Source organism: Pseudopodoces humilis, chromosome 9, assembly GCF_049639895.1.
Source record: "Pseudopodoces humilis isolate 2021_Gansu_Grassland_sample_001 chromosome 9, ASM4963989v1, whole genome shotgun sequence".
Taxonomy (NCBI): Eukaryota; Metazoa; Chordata; class Aves; order Passeriformes; family Paridae; genus Pseudopodoces; species Pseudopodoces humilis.
The window spans coordinates 11,245,571-11,264,864 of record NC_142208.1 but is presented as its reverse complement, the minus strand read 5'-3'; the positions used below and the strand labels follow the sequence as shown (position 1 = coordinate 11,264,864).

Sequence of the window (19,294 nt, the reverse complement as noted above, 5' to 3'; positions counted from 1 at the left end):
TTCTAGAAGGCTATACCCTGTCAGCCTAACTCTGAGATATTGCATTCAAGGCATGCCACTATGTCTGCACAGTGAATTTCTTTTTAGTTCACTACTGGCTCTAGATCCTCTAAGTCCATGTGATTCCCTGCAAGGAAGATAATTGTAGCTCAAGGGCAAGTTCCTTTTTGTATTTAAGATTATTTTTAAAAAAATGTGCATCCTTATGGATGAAATTCTGACATTTTTTCGTAGTATTTATGTCCAGTTGAAACTGATTTTAACAAAAACATTTATATGTTCTTCAGAGTTTGTTCTTCACAGTTCTCAGAAACCACACTAGCAGTGAGGATTTTGAGTGATTTATAGGTTTCATTTGGAAACTAAATATAAATTGGTCTTGTATATGCTACTATCAGCTGAAATTTGTGTTTGACCATTTGGGGGGATGGAGAAAGGAACAGGATTTGAAGAGTACAGCAGCAAATTGACTCTGTGATATGGACTTCCTCTATAAAGACTCTCCTTGGATCTGTGGACAGGCACACAGAATCATGAAATAAAGAATTGTGCCTGAGGGATTCTTTTCCTGGGTTTTACCGCTGAAAGGCAGTACTGGTATCGTGTGCTGCCACAAGGGCCCTAAAAAGTTCAAAGCATTGTCTCAGTGTCCACTTGTCTGCAGTCAGCATATGGATACTTGGGAGTGCAAGTGGGAGGAAACACAAGAAATTCTAAAAACAATGGATGTGAGCTACAGTTTCCTACAGTTGCAAGAGATTATGAATAACAAAGATCTTATGGCAGGAGTATTCTGGCATCTGTAGAGTTGAGTTTTCTTTCTCATGGGAAATAGAAAGCTTTGCCATTTGCAGAGAATACATCTTGCACAAAGACCAGCAAAGGAGGTACTGATCTTAGACTTAGACCTGCATTTCAGGCCTTGTCCCAAGATCTGTTTGTGCATTTCACATAAACATGAAATGAGAAAGGCATAAACAGTCCTTGGAGTATGGGATGGAAGCCAGACGAATTCCAAGAAATTGAAGATAAAGTGGAGTGCCTGTAGAACCTGCAGAGTCTGGGAGTATCTTCTTAAAATTTTGTGTACAGGCAACTGCATTCTGCCCACTCTGTCAGACTGGCTGCCCAGTCAGATTGCAGGGAGCCTTAGATAACGACAAGGATGCCATGCGGCTCCAGCCCTGCTCTCAGCATACCCAAAGGGAGTGGAAACAGAAGCAGGAAGCTATGCTGTCCAGCATTTGGAGTGTTCATTTGAAGTGTAATGACTGCCAAACATATAAATCACTAACACTACAACATGCTAAAGTGTTCCTGTAGCGTAAAAACATTTTTAGACCCACAGATTTTCAAGTTTATTAAAGTACTCATGGAAACTGAAAGTGCTCTGCCCTGGTAGGTTCCCCAGAGGGATCTATACAGAAACCACATCAGACCAAGATATTTTCCTGCTCTAAACAGCTTTATTTCCCTTAAACAGTTAATGCACGTCTTGATTTGAAAGTTATATAAGCTTACCTGCATTTCAAAGTTTTATAACCCTGTCTTTCAGAAATCAAGTCAAAATTTGGAGCCCTAGAAGGTCAAAATGACATTTGAAATAGTTCTGAAAAATTGTTATTGATAAATCTGATTGTTTTTTCAAGCCAACCCTGGGATTATTTGGAGGTGACTCATCCTTTCTGAACCCCAGACTGACAAAATAAAAATGGGAAGGATAGAAAATAGGTGGTACATAGGAGCTAGAAACAGATAATTACCATTGGAAATGGGCTAACCCAAATAACTAAAATTAGAGCAAAATAGTAAAGTAGGAACAAATTAACTGAATTTCCAATACTGCAGTCTGAATTTAGAATATTTACTGAAAAAAAAATATTACAGTTGTTGATTTTTGTTGTGCTAACAGCTACCTCTGCTGGCCCAATTCCTTGTATGCATTTAATATTTTTTTTCCTTTAACACGACATGTACCCAAAATCTAAATCACTTCTCCGCACATCAAATACCTCATCATACTTCAACACTCATCTGGTTACTGGAAACTAATAACTAAAGGTTTGTTTGTTATTCTGAGATGTGCATTTTGCACCCATGCAGTATGATATTCTATTTATTTTCATCTTTAAGGCTGAAGATAGGTCAGTAGGAAAGTGCACAAAGTGCAAGGGTAGGCCTTGAGAAACAAAACATTGCTGTCTTAATTTCTCTTCAATCAACTTTTCCTTATTTGTCAGCCCATTTATCTTTTTTTTTTTTCAGCACATAATCGAGATTAATGAAAATATTTCAAGAATGAAAATGCTGTGAAGTCAACGATGTAGGTGTAATATAGGAAAGTGTGTTTTATTTCAACTTTAGGGATCAACAGTTGTGTTTTCTATTTGCAGTGTCCTTTTGGGGCCATGATAAAAATGGTCTGGCCCAGAGGATGTTTTTGGTTCTGCATTTTTGTTTCCCAGTGCAGATCTTCTGTTCCCACGGCTGTCAAATTGCCTGCCTTTTGTGCCATCCGCAAATATCCACAACGAGGCGGGCATGCTAAGGGTTCCCTGCCATTTTCTGATGCGCTTCCTGTGATGCACTGTGGTAAAAAAATAAAAAAAAATAAAAAAAAGAGCAGGTTTCTCTCCGCACCGCTGGATGTCACTGCTACCCAGCCAAAGTGCAGGTGAGCGGTGAACCCGAGGGGTTTTCTGCAGTAGATTTGCTTAACAGGTTCCAGGAACAGACCACTGTAGGGTCCGATGCGGCTGGAGGAAAGCTGTTGGAAAAGACATCTATTCTTGCCATCTTTTTCACTTGTATGGACGTCTTCCTTTTAAGAAGAAGAGATTTGGAAGAAGGATCGACTGCACTGACTGACACAGTCTGTGGTATATAGATATTTCTAAGTGGAGGGAATAAATTATTAACAGACTCACTGTAATACTTAGAAAATTTACCCTGTTGCTCTTTTGTGGTACTGATTTCGGCTCCTGCCGGGGTGTGTGTGGCACGGGCTGTCTGGGGCAGATCGAGGGGACAGGAGCAGAGAGGCACGACAGTCTCTGGGGAAATGCTGTGGGACTGAGAACAAATTTAAATCACCGATTCAGCCTGATCCCCTCGAATTTTATTTGGTATCTGACCAGTTCCATCCTAGTTTATTACTCTTCTAGTTGTTCTCAAATGTGTTATAAAGGCTTTCCCTAAAATATTTCTGCTTTCTCATTTAGATCCAGCTACTGATTTCTTTGTATTTGAAGTTGCTTAAGGTCTCTCAGTAGCTTCTGTGGGCTTTGTTTCCTTGCACATCCCTCTCTCTTAACCTCATAATTATCAAAACCACATGACAATTCCAACTCTAACTCTGGTTTCCAGATGCCTCCCTCCATAAATAGATTTTTTTTTTTTACACTAAAAAATGGTATTTGGTGATAATGTTGAACATACACCGTGGTAAACAGTTCTGGTCAGACCATTTTCCACCAGCTACTCCTCATGATGATTTCATTAATTTTAGAAAACGTTTTGCAGTAGTCAGAGGCAAACAGTATTGACAAAGCATACATTGGCCTGTACGCGTTAAAATCAGATTTCCTATTTTCATTCCTGCCAGATTATTACACCTCTTACTACTGAAGTGTCTGTCTTTTAAAAGTGTTCCAATTTGCCTTAGCACTTAGTTAATGGTTTCTGTGATGGATGAGATTTTTACTCCAATTTTCTTGGCAACACAGTGAAGCACTGTGCGGAGATAATGTCAAAGGCAAATAAATGGGGCACAGAGAGGCTGTTCGAACCAGCTCCATGCTAACAGTGAACACAGTCAATTCAACTATGCTGTGAACTGCTAACACTAACCATTTTACAAATGGCAAACTGCAAGAGAACCTTATTTTATTGACAAACGCCCTACCTAATTCCACAGTCCTTACATCCTAAAGCTGCTGAATTTCCCTGAAATTTCCCATTTTCCCTGTTGAATTTTAGCAGTTACTATTACACCATCTTCCTGTCTCTTACAGAATTGGCGTACTTGAGCTTTCTGCCTTGGCTCTGGACCTCCTGAAGATGTGACTCAATGCTCTGAGATTACTTGAGTACTTCTGAGGTGGAGAAAGGATCTCTTCTAGTTCTTCTTACCATCTGATAATCCAATGATCTTTCTCAGCTCCCCTTCCCCTCTTAGATTCTGCTCAAAATTCCAGTAGTTCTTCTACCATCTCCTGTCAGCTTTAACACTCAGTTCAATTTTGCTTTGGTTTCTAAGAAGTCTTGAGCAAGCTTGGGAGAGGCTGGCAAATACTCTCCCTCCCTTTAAAAAAACAACAATAAGCAAAAACCCAAACCAAACCCCCCATTTATTTAAATAACTGCATGTGGGAAATGAGAAGGAATCCTGATCATGTGAGCGGCAAGTGGGTGACACACTGGTGTCTGCTTTCTCAGACATCGGAAGAGCATGGGCGAGGGGAACTCTGCATTGACTATTAATTCCAGCACGCTTTTAGTTGTCAGCTTTGATGAGTGGAGAATTAGCACACTGGAGAAGTGCTAAGCTCACACCATTTGATTGCTCAACAGTTCCTTTCACTTCAGTGCGATTGCTGTTCCTTTGTGAACGGGTTTGTTCCTGATCCGGGGGGAATAAGGAATTCCTCAAAGTCCAAGGAGCTGGTGAAGAAAATGCAGACAATGTAAGGCAGCCTGTACGAACACGTGTGGTACTGCACTACCTCTCTTGGCCTTTCCTTCCTGCGCACCAATGTATTTTCATAGTACCGGAGACATTAGTTTTGCTTTCTATATGAGTAAGGGAATGAAGGTGACAGAAATGTTTCCTTCTGTCAAGAGGGATCACAAGGTGTGGAAAGGGAACAGAAGGAAAGCGTGAAGGTTGGGAGCCGAGCGAGACGGCAGGGGAGCATTTCCCACCTGCCAGGCGGTGGCTGCCTCAGCTGGGAGCTATCACTCGCTAACTACACGGGTTAAACAGCTCAGCTCCCCCTTCCCCTCCCCCCTCTCTTCTCAGCGTCTTTCCCGGGAGGTGTAAAAGCTCTGGGACACTTGAAGACTCGAAATGCTCTTCGGGGCCATTTTATTTCATGTCTTTCCTTCACCTTCCGGCTCTCCAGGTAGGCTCGACCGTGCCTTCAGTACCACTCAGCGTGTCCCTGCCACGCCAGCTCCTGTTCGGAAGCCCTGCGGGGCTGAGGCGCGCTGAGGGCTGTGCCGCGCTCCCGCAGCCGGGCCGGGCCGGGCTGAGCACCGTCCGCAGGGCCGGCCCGGGGGACGCGGCCTCCCCGGCCACGGAACGAGCCCAAGACAACAAAGCCGAGGGCCTCGCCGAGGGGCCGCGCTCCCCGGGCTGCGGGGTCGGCACCGTGAGGGGTGGGGTCAGCCTCCGCCCGGCCCCGGGCTGCTCGGGGGGAACGCCTGCCAGGGGGTTACAGCGGGCGAAGCCGGCGGCAGCGGCGGGGTCCGGAGCAGAGCTGGGCTTCCTGCACGCCCCCTTTGTGTGGAGCACGGCTGCGTGCGGAGCGGGCGTGGCCGGGACGTCCATTTCCGCGCTGCCTCGGCCCGGCGGGAGAGCGGCGGGGCGGCCCGGCACAAGGGCACGCCTGGCGGGCACGCCTGGCGCACCGGCCGAGCTGACGCGGGGAGGAGGCTCCGGGAGCGCCGCCGTGTCCATGGACTAGCCGAGGCACCGGAGGGATCCCCGCCTACGCCGACCGCCGCCTCGCCGTCCGCCCAGCTCGGCAAAACTTAGCGAGCAGGCTGCTGCCCCGGTGAGTCCCGGCCCAGGCGTCCGCCCGCCGTCTGCCCCGGGGGTCGCCTCGTCGGGAGTGCCCCTTTCTCCCTCCGTCTTGTAGCGCCGGCATTTCTATCCTGTCTCCCTGGAGCGGTCTGCTCCCTGCAGCATCCCGGGGGGCTGGCGGCCAGCGGGCCGGGCGGGGAGCAGCCCTCCGGCTGCCGAAGTTTCCCGGCAGCGCGGGGCTATGGCGAGCCCCTGCCATTGTCCTTGTCCATTAAAGGAAGCCGGAGAGGTCGGGTGAGGCTTCCTCTGGGAGTTCACGCTAGCTTGTCTCGTTGAGGTGCCACGAGGGAAAAAAAAATAATAGTAATAAAAAAAATTAATAGAAAAAGGCCTTTCGGAGTGCTGCAGCCAGAGTTTCCCCGCTCCGTTCTCCGCCGTCGCCCCGGCTGCTGCCAGACCCTGCCCTGAGCCCAGGCTGCTTAGGGAAAGCAGCGGCGCAGTGAGTGTCAGGATTGAGGCACCTAACTAATTTAAAAAATATTTTAACTTTAATTGCCTGTAGGCTGTGGTAGTGAGCGACCTCTCTTGACACCCTTTCAGCCTCCTGCCGTAACAGGCCCGTCCGTGGAGCGCGGGGGTACCAGAGGTGATGCTCCATGGTCAGATCTGTTTTGGCTCTTGTTTCACCTTCCGTGCTCTTTGTAGACTTAGCGGTTTCATTTTGAGACATTCCGAATTAAAAAAAAAGTAATAACTAAAATTCCCAAAGAAACCTTAACTCATGCTGTAAAATAAGCCGCTTGCTTGGGTGTTTTTTCCTTTTTTTAGTGGATCTTCCAAGGAGGTGAAGAATAATTTAAAATAACTGGCAGGACAAAATTCTTCCAGCACTGCTTTTTAGTTTAGTTGGGTTTTTGTTTGCTTGTTACAGTGACATAAGTCTTGTGACCTGGAACTCTGGATAAAATGGAAGGAAAGCAGTTCTTAGAGAATGGAAACAGGGTGTGTTGTTCCTAAGTGCTCTCTGTTGAGATGATCTATCTCTGGCTATCTCCATCAGGGAGTAAGGCATCAGTAATAAGACCCTTTATACTCACAATAAATGCGTGAAACTTGAAATGCTTTGGTGTGGACGGCTGAGGTATTAGCACTATCTCCTTGACAGAAGAATTGTGTGCAGAGAGAGTGGGAATTCAATCAGGTGGGAATTCAAGTCTCTAGTCACTGGTGTGAAGTAGGAATGAGCTGTAGCAGAAACTACTTTGTAGCGTTTGGTTTGTGTTTTTTGTTTTGTTTTTTTTTTAAAGGAATTCAGGACACTTGTGTTGGTAGAGTCGTGTTCTTTATCCTTTGGTTAATGACACTGGAAGAAAGTACTTTTAAGGTGTGATCTATATCCTTTTAGCTCTGCTCTTGGAGGATATACTATAGTGTTGTTGCCTGTCCTTAGAAGGTTGTCTTGTTCAAAACTATAATGCCACTGAAACAGGAATTTTTAGAAATAGCTTCCCAAAAGTCTGGAAAAGTGCAATTATATTGAAAAAAACAATGTGCATGTAAGTTACATGTTTGGCGCTTTATGTTTGTTGATCTTGTTCTCAGATGGACTTGCTGAAGGTGCAGTCTAGGTCTAAATTGCAATCATGGAAAGCTGATTTTCTGGGTGGTGTGTTCTCTGTGTGATTTTTTTTTTTTAATGTAAGTTGATCCAGTTAGCTTCCTTCGTATTTGTAGTATTATCTCCAGTCCCCAAGTCAGAAGAAAACTCAAGTCTTGCTCTTGTTTCTGGGCACATGCTTTGCCTGACAGTGCGCTGTAGACAAACTAATCTTACTGTTTCCTGTTTAAAGCCTCTTTCCTGTCATTCCTGCCTCCTTGTGGGGAGCAGGTGGCAGAAAAGAAGGAAAAAGTGTGATCTCCTGCTAGAAGCAGTGTCTGTGCTCACCTTCATATAGGTGACATACATAACAGGACTGCAAGGGGGTGTGTTCTGGGCTGCCTTTTACTAGCATTAGGCCTTGTAATACTTAGTGAAAGGACCATAAAAAGCCCTTGTTCTGAGCCCTAAGATGCTGTTTAATTGGGGTGCTTTCCTTGGTATTGAAGGCATAACTTTTTGCTCTTGGGTGCAGCAAGAAAATTGTTGCCACAGTGTCTTGTGAATTTGGTTATATCTGGATGATGAATGAGTTTATTGTATGCTTCTAATGAATAACTGAGGAATATTGGATTGCTTTGTTTTGAGGCTTGTTGCATATAGGTAAAACCTTACAAAAGAAAGGCCTTGTAAAACATGGTTTAGGCCTTGCTAAGCTAGCCTGATAAGTTCCCACGAGAATAGAATCCTGTAACAGTAGGAGTTAGCACAACAGTCTGTTCTTGTAAAATTACAGTTCGCACCTGTGAAGAGGAGGATCCTACCCTTGAGAATCCTTGAAGAAAATATGTAAACATCTGGGTAAAGAGAGAGCCTTAGCACATGCACACAGGCACCTTCTAACCAATAAATGGAGTGGCAAGAAACTTACTAACTAATTAGGATTAAACACGATGACTTTGAGAACTGTATAAAAATAGGCTGTAACATCAAAGTATGGCTTTTGCCGCTGAAATTTGAGTGTTGTGCCCATCATTGCCTGATTCTCACAGTGAGAGGCTGACCTCTGATTTTCTTAGAGGGAATTTTTATTTAGTTTATGAAGCTTTAGTGGGTGGCTATTAGTGTGCCACTACCTGTAAATGGGTGTTTGGAAAAAAGAGGAATTTTTCTGCTGATGAACTGCTACAATTGATTGTCATAGTCTATCAAGTTTCTCATTGTGGATTAGGTGTGGCACAGTTTGAGCACTGATTAGTGTGTTTTGATCTCCCTGTGTTAGTTCGGTATTCTCATTGGGGTGTACGTCAGGGGAAGTGGAGTTGACTGAGCGATTGTCAAAACTGTTCCACAGATCCTCCCTTTATTCTTTTTTGCTTTTACAAAAAGTTTCACCTGGGTGGGGTATGGAAAAATCTGTGGATTTCAGTCAAACTTTAGTTGTGAGCTCTCTGTGCCATGTTGCTTTGCGCTGTGGCTTCCTGTGTCAAAACTTCCTCTTTTTTGGTAGAACAGACTTTCATACTTTGCCACCTGTGGTGCTTTTCTAGGGCTAAGACGGTTGCAATTCACAAAATCCATGACCATGCTGTGGTTCTCATTTTGCTTCAAGCTGAAGTAGCTCAGATAAAGTAAATCAGACGCTCAAACAGTAAATGGTGCAGGCTGTTACTAAAGGGGCATTAAGCAGAAGTTATTTCTAGATACAGAGGTTATATTCTAGATCCAAAGGATGGTTGTGTGTCTTCCTCTCTGGTATTGCCTAAAGTCTCTGGCTCTTCCAAAGCTGTGCTGTTGGTGGTTTGGGTGGAGCTACTGATGCTGCCTTCAGCCCCCCCCAGCACAGGCTGAGCAGGAACAGGATCCTTCTCCTTGATCCTTTGGCTCAATCTCAGACAAAAGTGTCTTGTAAAGGTCGAGAATAATGTCAGAGATAAGCTTTAGACTATCAAGGTTAGAGATGTATGGATTTTAAAGAGTAATAGTTTGGATCTTCCCAAGAATACAGGAATCTGAATTTTGATTTAGCAATCTAAAAATAAGGGGTGGGGCTGAAATGTCTAAGCTCTGATGAATTAATTTGAAATGCAAATTTAACTACTTAACTGTAGCTGGATGTCGTATTTGAAATTGTATTGTAAAACAACTTTATTCTGGGTGAAATCTGCTTTCAGATGGTCAGTCAGCTGAAAAATCATGGTTGAGCAAATTCTTCTATTTTGGGAATGTCACACATGAGGATAGTAGCAAAGTGCAGGTGTTGAGGATCAACTGCAAAAGTGATCCTAAAAAATTGGATGTATAAGAGATTGTGGTGTTTGCAGTTAAAACCACTGCCTTGAATGGCCAGGCTTTTGCTAAATTTTTTCACCAATCTGACATAAAACTTGTAATTGAAGCCCTCGGAGAGAAGAACCACTCTGCTTGATTATTCACATGTGAATTCTGTTACCACTTGTGCAGAAAACCTTTAAGAAATTAAAATAAAATATGCTGGCCACAATAGGAACTGTATCCAAACCTAGGGTTCTTAACCAGGTTTAAAAATAAATTTATTTTTTTTTCTGATTCAAAGTGTGCCTCAGCCCATTTGGCAGGGGGGAAGGGATCAGCACTTGTTTTGCTTCAGTGTTTCCTGTCTTTCTTCAACTCTTTGGGAGCCAAACAGTGTTTTGTCCTTTTCATTGCAGCACAATTTAAGATACATGTGAGTGGAATTTCTGCTCTTATCTAGGGTGGATGTTTACCTGTGTTTCTTCTGAGAGCTCTTTCTATGTCATTGTCTTTAGAAGTTGTGTGAACTTCTAAAGAAGTTGGAAAATCTTAGGCCTGTCTTCATCCTTAATCCAAACCTGAGTGGGAAAGGCAAGCGTGTAATAAACACAGGACTCTGCTTCTCTTTGATCCTTGTAGTAAGCTTTGTTGAATGTTGTCTTGGTATTGTAAAAGAGCTTCTGTGGTATTAGAAAAGAGCTGCTCTCCATTTTATGCTACTGAGCTAGAGAACAGGCATTTATAAAAAAACTGATAAATTGATAAAGGTCTTCCATGGGAAGACCTGTCCTGAAACCCCCTGATGTAGTTGGGGCTCTTTGGCAGTAATTGGCTCAGGCATTTGATGAGCCTGTGTGTGCACATGAGCTTTTGGCTTTAGGGCTTGTTTTATTTTGGCATTCTTGTTCTATTTCAGGCAGGTTGTTAGTGTACAACCCCAAATATGTTCAATTGACCCAACAGCCCTTCCCAGAAAGCTCTTTTCCTCTTTTAGCAGTTTTTGTTTCCTGCTCAAAGACTAAATAATTGATACTTGAATGTCTCTGGAACGGAGCTTTAAATAATTGATGAACTTGAAGGTAACAAAGTCAGGTGTTTGAGTTGCTGCATTTGGAGCTACAGGATAAAGCAGATTATTTGGAGGCAGCTGAATGCTGTGAATCTTAATATTTTTAAAAAAACTTTCTTGTTCAGCTTGACAAGTTGTGTACTCTTGCTTTGGGGCATAAAATGGGCACTGAAATACCATTGACATCTAGAAACTTCTGGAATAGAAAACAAAGGGAATAACCTTGAGTAACTTGGATCTGGAGACGCCTGAGAGGCTGGACTTTGGTCTTTATGTGACAGCAGCCTTCTGACTGGCAGGGTATGGAGTTGATTCTTTTGATGCATATTCTTTTGATGCATATTAGGCTTCATGGGGCTGAAATACACGTGCAGTGGTGTGGCTGTATCTAATAAAGGGTAAAAACAGCAGAGCTTTCTACCCTGCCCTGGGTGCTAAGTTACTTCGGTTTGGCTGCATGGCAAGCCTGTGGAGCAGGAAGGTTTGTCAAAAAAACTGTCTGACTTGAAACTAATAGAAGGCAGCTGGTGAGGTGACTCTTGAAAAGCAACAAGGTGGCTTTCTTTGCTAGGTGTCCGCCGTGGTGAGCTTGCAAAGGATATGTGGACAAAGTGGTCATAGCAGTGATCTGCTCCTGCAAAAACAGCCTGTCCAGCTGGGGCAAGTGAGAAGGGAAGGTACAGTTCAGCTCTGTGGTGTTATTTTATCTGAGCTGTGCTGCTTGTGTGGCTAGTCTCACTGTACTGTCAGCCCATTCAGATGGCAGTTTCCTGTGTTGTCACGTTTTTTCCATCAGGAGGTGTATTTCTCGTTTTACTGAAGGCACGGGTTAGGAAATGTTTGTGTCTAAACTCTGCACCTTCTAATTCTGCTGGCGTGCTTGTAATGAGCTGTTGCAGAGACTGAGGTCTGAGTTGGAAGGAGCACTGACTGTGTCCCTTCACAGCCTTTGTTGCTGTGATCTCGAAATGGCACAGTGTTGTTCTTGGCATCATCTTGAGAGGTGGAAAGCCTGTTTCTCCTCCCTCCCCACGGGCGGATGCAGACTCTGGGCGAGACAGTCAAGGCTTTCTCACGACCTGCCGGAGAACTGGCTTTTGGGGGAAGGGCTGGAGCTGTTCAAGCACGGGCTTGTCCTGAAGCACCATTGGTTTTTGTCTTTTTAAATCTTTTTCCCTGTGATGTTGTAGCATGTGCAGTGTGCTCTGCGAACCTACTTGCTATAACTCCTGGAGCATTAACTTGTTTCCTGGGTGTTTGGGCTGAGACATTTATTCTGCTGAAGCGCTGTCAGTGCCTAGGATTGTGAGACATTTGCGAGGGCTGTTTTGTCACATCTTTAAGACTCTCCAGCGCTGCCTTAGAGGTTTATCTTTTAGTTGGGTTTTGCAAGTTTCACGAGTGTGTTTCTTTACCAGAAAGGAGGTAAAGAGATGAATTACATGGTGGTTGAGCTGTCTACGTGGCCACAAAGAGCCATTTTCTCTTGTGGCTTGTAAGCTGGTGATTGTCGTCCTTGGCAAGTAAAATGAGGCTGTCCTGGTTGTGTTCCGAATGCAGTTGCTGGAGGTGGAAGGCAGCAAAAGAAAGCTTTGAGAGCACTGTCCCCAAACCCTCCATGCCTTTCCCCAAAATGTAGTGTTCCCCGGTGCCTCATTTGAAATGAGTGTTCCTCTGGTGTTGAAAGCGGAGGTCCTGGTAATTGGAGTGGGAGGGGAGGAAAAAAAAAGAGGTTTCATGGATTGAACTCCACATCTTGTTTCCATGACATGGAGTCAGCATTGTTTAACCAGAATAAGTGGTGATTGTTACTACTATTATCCAGCTACTGCAGTAATTTCTTAGCATTTTTAATTTCTTTCTCATTACTGGAGATCAGGTTTCAACCCTGGAATTTTTCATTTTTTAACTAAGAAATACCTTGATCTGATTTAAACTGTTAAAATAAATGTCTCTTTTATTGTATGTAATATATATATGTTTATATAGATAAATTCATATATAGGAATATTCAGTATGAAGGCTAAGAAATATGGTGTGAATGTAGACAGACTGCACATAATATCCAAAGCAGGGAACATTTATAAGAAAGCAAACCACAAAACCCAAAGCAAATTATATGCTCATCACTTCTTTGTTGTATACTGCTATAATCAGTCTCAGGGGTTTTTTTCTCATGAAAAAGGAAAATGAAGGTATATTCTTTTAGACTGAAGTATAACCGGGGACCGAACAAGTGGCATTCCTGGAAAAGGAGAAAAATCACAATAGGTATAAAAGTTTAGGGTGTTCTCTGAAGAAAGAGCGTATTTGTTAGCAAAGTTGGTGACTTTCTGTCCTTTTTTTAATGATATGATATGAAGTGCTGTAGCAAATGGAGGGACTGTTTCCGTTTTTGAAATCTTTTGGTCTGTGTGGAGGTATGGGAGGGAGCAGAGAATAGGAAAAAAGTTCTGTTACTGTTGGATTACTAAATAGAAGTAAAAATATTCCCTGAACTGGAAGTTCTGGCTTCTCAGATAAGATATTTACTTTGTAAGTCTTCCAAAACCTTTTGTTAGAAGGGGAAAAAAATCAAATTACATGCTTCTTTTAAATAAAGACTTTGAGTTTTGCCGTGCAGCTGTTGATGTTGCAGAGAATGGGTGTGTATCTGCTCTCATGAAAGGTAGTAGAAAGCAACTGAGAATTTTGGGTCAGCTAAGATTGTTCTGGTTGCTTGTTTTGACAGGTTGTGCACCCTGGGGTGTATAAATTCCTGCTCAGAATGACTAATCGGCTTCTAGGTGTTTCCCAATACCTGAACTTTCTGTGAAGTAAAAGGAAAGCATGACTTGTAGCTTCCTGTGTATAGTGAATAAATTGCAGCACAGGCAAGATCCTATTCAGGTGAAACTGATCAATAGCTGTATTAAAGAAAGTTTTCATAGATACACAATATTTTTCTAAACTTTTCTAAGATGTTAACGAGGCATCTGTTGAGCTGTAGTGATGGTATCTAGTGTTGTTTTCACTTACTTTGGTGTAATCCAACTGAGTTTTAACTCCAGAGGTTTATTTAATAGTGCTTTTGACAAGATCAGTGAAGGCCCTACATCCTGTGCTCCTGCTCTTCTCTTTATTTCTTAAATATTAGTAAAGATCCTTACAAAATGATCTGTCTCTCTTCTACTTTGTTCTCCTTATGTTTGGAAAATTGCTGGCTTTTAGATGAAGTTTACATGTAATGTTTCCTTTTCTGTTTCCTGTGCTATCTCCTTAAGTCAGAATGTGGAGTATATGCTTTGTTTGCAGTCAGCTACTTCGAGCAGATTTTCCTTGAACTGGGTAAGAGATCCTTGCCTTTTAGTTGACACCTTTGTCAAGCGTCAAGCTCCTCTGTATGCTGAAGCAGAAACTACCTTATCTGTTCAGTTACTACTTCAATGATTCCAGGGTCAGTGGGGCAGAACTAGCATAAATGCACTAAAATTCTGTGGATAATTGAGTTGTGCCTCTCCTCTGTGTCAATAACTAAAAATACTAGTTTGAATGTATATTGTCAAGACTTCCATTCCACACTACAGTGTCCTCAGCTGGCATTCTGACTGGCTTGTGTAAATGAAAATACAGGATCTTTGGAACTTCTTTTATTTTGCGGATTATATTGTTAATATTAGTAGTAGCTTTTTTTTGCTGAATAGGAATAAATACTTCTTCACATGGAAGCAAGGCCAGCCAACTGTATCTTTTGTAGCTTCTGTATGAAAACAGTGAAAAGTGAAATTGATAGAACTGCTGTTGGTTGTCCTCTGTTACAACTTTTGAATTGCTGTGGGAGCAGTACTGAATTCTACTTGCCTTTTACAAGTCTTTAGTGTAGTTCTGTTAGTTTAAGAAATCAAATGACCCGAAAATATTCCATGAATCATAGCTTAAATAGCTCCTTGAATTACAGTTGTGCAGTGTAGAGCCTTTATGCCAAAGGATTAGTGATGTAAGTCAAGTGAGCAGTTCAGAAGAGGTTCTTGATGACCATGTAGCTTATTCCCAAAAATATGGAGTATCCACTTTATGAATGTTACTGAGTTCTGAGCACTTACATGGTATTTTGGATGCAACTCATCCCCACAGAAGTAGTGGCTTGGCCAAAAGTGCAGCATAACAAGCGTGAGGTATAGAGACCTGGAGTGGAGCTCTTTTGAATTCTGCTTCCTTGTTTGGGGTTTGGAAACACTGGTGTATGTTTCTGACAAGTTTTCCTAAGTTGTAGTTTGTGATGCAGTAATAGAATAAACCCTGGTCACTGAAACATGAAACCCTTCCCAATAGGTTTGGGGTTTGTTCTTCTCTGAGGGTTTGTTTTTTAGTGCTTACAGTGGAACAACTTCTGCTTGAAATATTCTTTGAGGTCTGAGTCTTCAGCACAGTACAAAATAAGGGTCTCAAAAAATGATGTCTTAAGAATTGTCTGGCTTTGGCCACATTTTCCATTGAGTTCTGAGATTTTTTACTTGCCATTATTTTTCTGGTGAAACAGGGATAACCTATTAATGATATGTCTTTCATAATAAGTCTTTCAGGTTAAAAAAACCTCAACTTTTTATTGATTAATCCCCAAGTTTCTTCTAAGAATGAGTGAATATTTCTCTGCTCATTCACACTGCAGCAGAACTAAATAAACTGTACTTGTATTCCTTAAGAGGTGATTGCCTGTTCTTTTTTGAGGCCCTAGTCTGAGTTCCTTGGAGACAGAATTGCAAAATGACACATTCACTTGGAGTTTGAGTCATCGGCAGGACTACTGTCTGTTTCCAGGAGCAGATTAGCCTGTAAGAGCATCAAATCCTGACAGTTTATCTTGCTTTTTTGCTGTACCAGCTCAGCCCCTTCACATGAAGATTTGATGACAGGCACCCAGATACTGTTCTGAACATTAGGACCCCTTTGGTGGTCAGCTTCTCTCTAGGATGTGGAAAGAGCAGTCTATAGGTGGCTCTTAACTGATCTGTTTTTAGAAGGCCCTAAGAACATCTCTGAATTTTGCCTGATTGGGGATTAGGCTGCCTTTTACCTTCACAAAAACCCCTAATGATTGAGCACCTTCAAAGAATGACAATTCTTTTTCATAGTATCATGTCTTGAATGGACTGATACTTTTTGATTTAGATTTGGTCTTGATGGAACGGAATTGAGTCATATCAACAAGTCTTAGACCTAAGTACATCTCTTGCTGTATTTTAAAAAGTTCTTGCTTCTCAGCATATTCTTCTTTGTCCATTTGCTTTCACATAGATGTAATGTTTTGTATTGATGAACAGTGGTGGAGAAGCCAATAGCTTGGCAAATGACATCTTTTTTTTCCTCTTGCCTCAGTTGTGCCCCTGTTCCCCCAGCTTCATATATTTCAGCATGTTGGCTTCAGGTGTGCTGCTGGTATAGGCTGGCACTAGAGGAGTGCTGTGTTTCCATGGACACACTCAAGTATCACTGCTTTTGCTTTCCCATCCTTGTTCTCCTGCCAGCTCCTGACTGCCCCCACACTGGCCTATGTACATGCTCCGGCAAGGTATTTTGGAAGGCTTAAAACTGTTTACTTCTTGGTGTATGATACAAGATTACAGGATTGACCTGAAGATTTGCTAGTGGTTTGCTGTGTGGCTGTTTGCACCACTGAGCAGGTGGATTAATGGTTGTGGATTTTAGGAGGAGCAGGGAAAGGGATCAGGACTTTCTCTACGGTGGCAGTATTGACTGAACTTGGAACTTCAGTGTGACTTAGGCATGTCCTGTAAAGTAAATGTCTCTGGAGGATTAAAAGACTTTTTGAACCTAAATCTAGAAACTTTGTTTCAGTTGTTCTAGACTTAACATCTTATCCATGAGGATTTCTCTGCATATCTACATTAGATTAGTTGATAGATCACATCATCTGCTTTATGAGAATTAGGAATATACATTAGGAATATCACTGCTGTAGCATTTTGAGGGTAAGAGTGAAATTGTGGGTGTCAAAAAGCTTGGGAAATCACAGTAGCCTCTTGATGAATGACTACATTTTTTCCCCCTCACTAAAGCTGTAAACACCAAGACAAAATTATATTCTACCAAAGCAGCAGTGCTCTGTATTTAATTTTTAGGAATTCCTTTTGCTGTGAGTGGGTGATAACTGTCAGCTGACAGAATGTGACTTGCTTTGTCTGAAACACAGTAGAGAACGTTATTAGTCTGTGCTGCCCACATACTGCTTTAATCTTCCAAGTGTTTTTAGTATTGCCTAACCGTAGCTATGCAGCCTGTGCTGTGAACAAAGTGAATTACTGACATAGCAGATTTCTAGACTGCTAACAGATGCCTTCTGTGTTAGGAAACATGACTGCTTTTAGTATAAACACAGGGAAGGTGGCTGTGTAATCTTGAGTGGACTGCTTCATTTGTTTGTAGTGTTAGGGGGAAAAAAATATCACATAACTGCACTTCAGATTTATTCAGATGAACATAAGCACAGAGCAAGCCAAATCAGATCTTAATATAGGCAGGTGCTTTGGAAGCTATTATCTGTCTGAGGAGCTGTGTGCTGTTACAGGACAGCTTCTTACTAGTAGTGGTAATACACCCCTCCACCCCCCTTCCCCCCCATCATCTCCGAGCATTTAGAGGTGTGTATGTTGAAAAAAGTATTTTGCTTTTTCATTCTGCTAAAATACTGGGATTGGTATTGACTGGGGCATCTTAGGAGTTGTGTGAAGCATGGAGGCATGTCTTGCAAGCTGGTGGTCAAAATGGTGAGGTAGGTGGGGAGTAGTGCTTATCAATAAGGATATTTTCAATGCTCTTGTTCCTATGAGTAGCTGGCGTGAAGCTGGGGCTGAACAGTTGAGAATAAGTCCAGTGCCAGGGAGGGTAACTGAACAAAAAGTAAATCTTCAGATGATGTTTGTACTTTAAGTCCTGAAATGATGTGCTTTCCTTTTTGCCTCGGGTTATATTTTAAGCCTCTTTGTCTAGCAGCACCTGATTTTTGTGAAATTTAATGATGTGCTAGCTAAATGCAACCTGCTGCTTTCTCTTTTGTAGATATAGCAGCACCAAAAGCAATGCTCCTTATGTGCATTTTGCAGCTGCTGCTCCGGTCTTTTATCAGGTTCCTGATTTTCAGAGGGAGGAGGCAGAACAGTGATGAAGGTCTCAGAGTGTCTGCATCTGGAGAATATATTTACACTGGCAGGCAGTGTATTGCTGTAAAATGGGATTACACTCATGCAAGTGGAGTCTTAGACTCTTGCTCAGATTAGTGGGCTTTTGTTCTTGCACCCCCTCTTGCCCAGGCACATCAGACTGACTGACTTGGACAAGTCTATGCATAGTGATTGTTGAAATATAAATTGCTGTTTGGAGCTAGAAACTGAAATTAATTTGGGAAAACCAAGCTTTGTTCCTTCTCTTATATTCACTCAGCTGTGGATTTAATAAACAGGAGAATAGTGCTTAAGCAAGAGTTCTTTGCTATGATTCATAACAGTTGTAAAAGTTCCTAAATTTTGTCTGTAACATTGGATGGGTTGCAAAGGTCAAACTAAATTACAAAACTCATTTTATGTGGTATTACTGGGCCACATACAGGAAGGTCCTTTGTATATTGCCATAAAGTACAATTTCCTTTGTTTCAGCAAAAGTTAAATGTTTTTTTCTATAAATGGACTGTGTGCATTAGAAGTTATAAGGTGAAGGAAGAAAACTTGTTTTCAGTGTTTGGTTAAAATTATATGGATGTCAACATCTGAACTCTAGAAAAACCAAGCTCAAGTATTAATTCACACTCTAGTCTGTATTGGATGGGTTTCTCAAAGCCAATTTCTGTTTCTTCTGTAAGTGGGAGTGTATTTTATACTCAGGTGCAGATTCCTTTCTAGGGAAAAAAACCACCAAAACAAACAACCCCAAAAAACCTAGTTTACCTTCTCATGGTTGTGGATGTGTTGCACTTCACTTCCCCATTCCATAGTCTGGATTTCAGACTTACTGGGTAGGCTTGGTTTTTGCATGCTGTGAATGACCAGGGTGGCACAGTACATTTTCTTAGCTAGGAGGTGCTTGAAAATTCTGCATTCTTGTTTCCTTGCCTTTGCAAACCTTCCACTGACATTTACCTCAAGGAAGTGGAGGATTGAAATGCTGCTCATCTGTCTTAGGCAGCACTCAGCTGTCCAGACTGTGAGGGCTGTGCAAGTGCTCACTCTTGCTCTGAATTTATTGCTTGTTCTCTGTTTTTCTTATTTCTGCATTTCTGCAGAGGTGGGAGTTGTGGTTGTACCTTATCTCTCTCTGGTGCATGTAAGGAAGCAAACCAAAATCCACAGAGCAGATGTGCTTGAAATGGGGGGGACTTTGGTTCTTGAGAATAAAACCCCTTACAGGAGATGATCTGGTAAAGGAACACACAAATATGGAAGAGCTGAGTACAACTACCTTTTGTATTTAGCAATCCATAGACACCGAGATATTCCGGGTAACCACTTGGATATCCTGCTAACTTGATTGCTGGATGTGCAATCCACAGGGTTTTGTGGATAAGTCCAAGCAGCCATCTGCAGAAGTAAAATAGTTTTGAAAGAGTGAGAGGGCAGAT

General features: G+C 42.3%; 2 protein-coding genes across 3 annotated transcripts in view; one reads left to right on the top strand and one right to left on the bottom strand.

The window, feature by feature from the left end:
* Positions 1–3,698: 3,698 nt before the first annotated feature.
* Positions 3,699–5,680, bottom strand: LOC148183770 (uncharacterized). Its single transcript, XM_088059649.1, has 2 exons — positions 5,109–5,680; positions 3,699–4,662 (listed from the first exon to the last, which is right to left on the bottom strand). The coding sequence occupies exons 1-2, from the start codon at positions 5,678–5,680 to the stop codon at positions 4,584–4,586; spliced, it is 651 nt and encodes a 216-aa protein (XP_087915775.1). The 3' UTR covers positions 3,699–4,583.
* TSPAN14 (tetraspanin 14) overlaps positions 5,006–19,294 on the top strand; it is a 35,344-nt gene continuing 21,055 nt past the window's right edge. The window contains exon 1 of one of the 2 annotated variants that reach the window (XM_088059648.1): positions 5,006–5,123. The gene's annotated coding sequence lies outside the window, so the exon portion shown is untranslated. Of the gene's footprint in view, positions 5,124–5,616; positions 5,778–19,294 lie in introns of those variants that run through there. The other variant, XM_005520471.3, reaches the window with a different exon arrangement.

Excerpts from the sequence above, each read along its gene's own strand:
- LOC148183770 (XM_088059649.1), bottom strand. The coding sequence starts at position 5,680 with ATGGACACGGCGGCGCTCCCGGAGCCTCCTCCCCGCGTCAGCTCGGCC. Across the intron at positions 4,663-5,108 it reads CCTACCTGGAGAGCCGGAAG|CTCCTTGGACTTTGAGGAAT; the intron begins GTGAAGGAAAGA and ends TTTCTTCACCAG.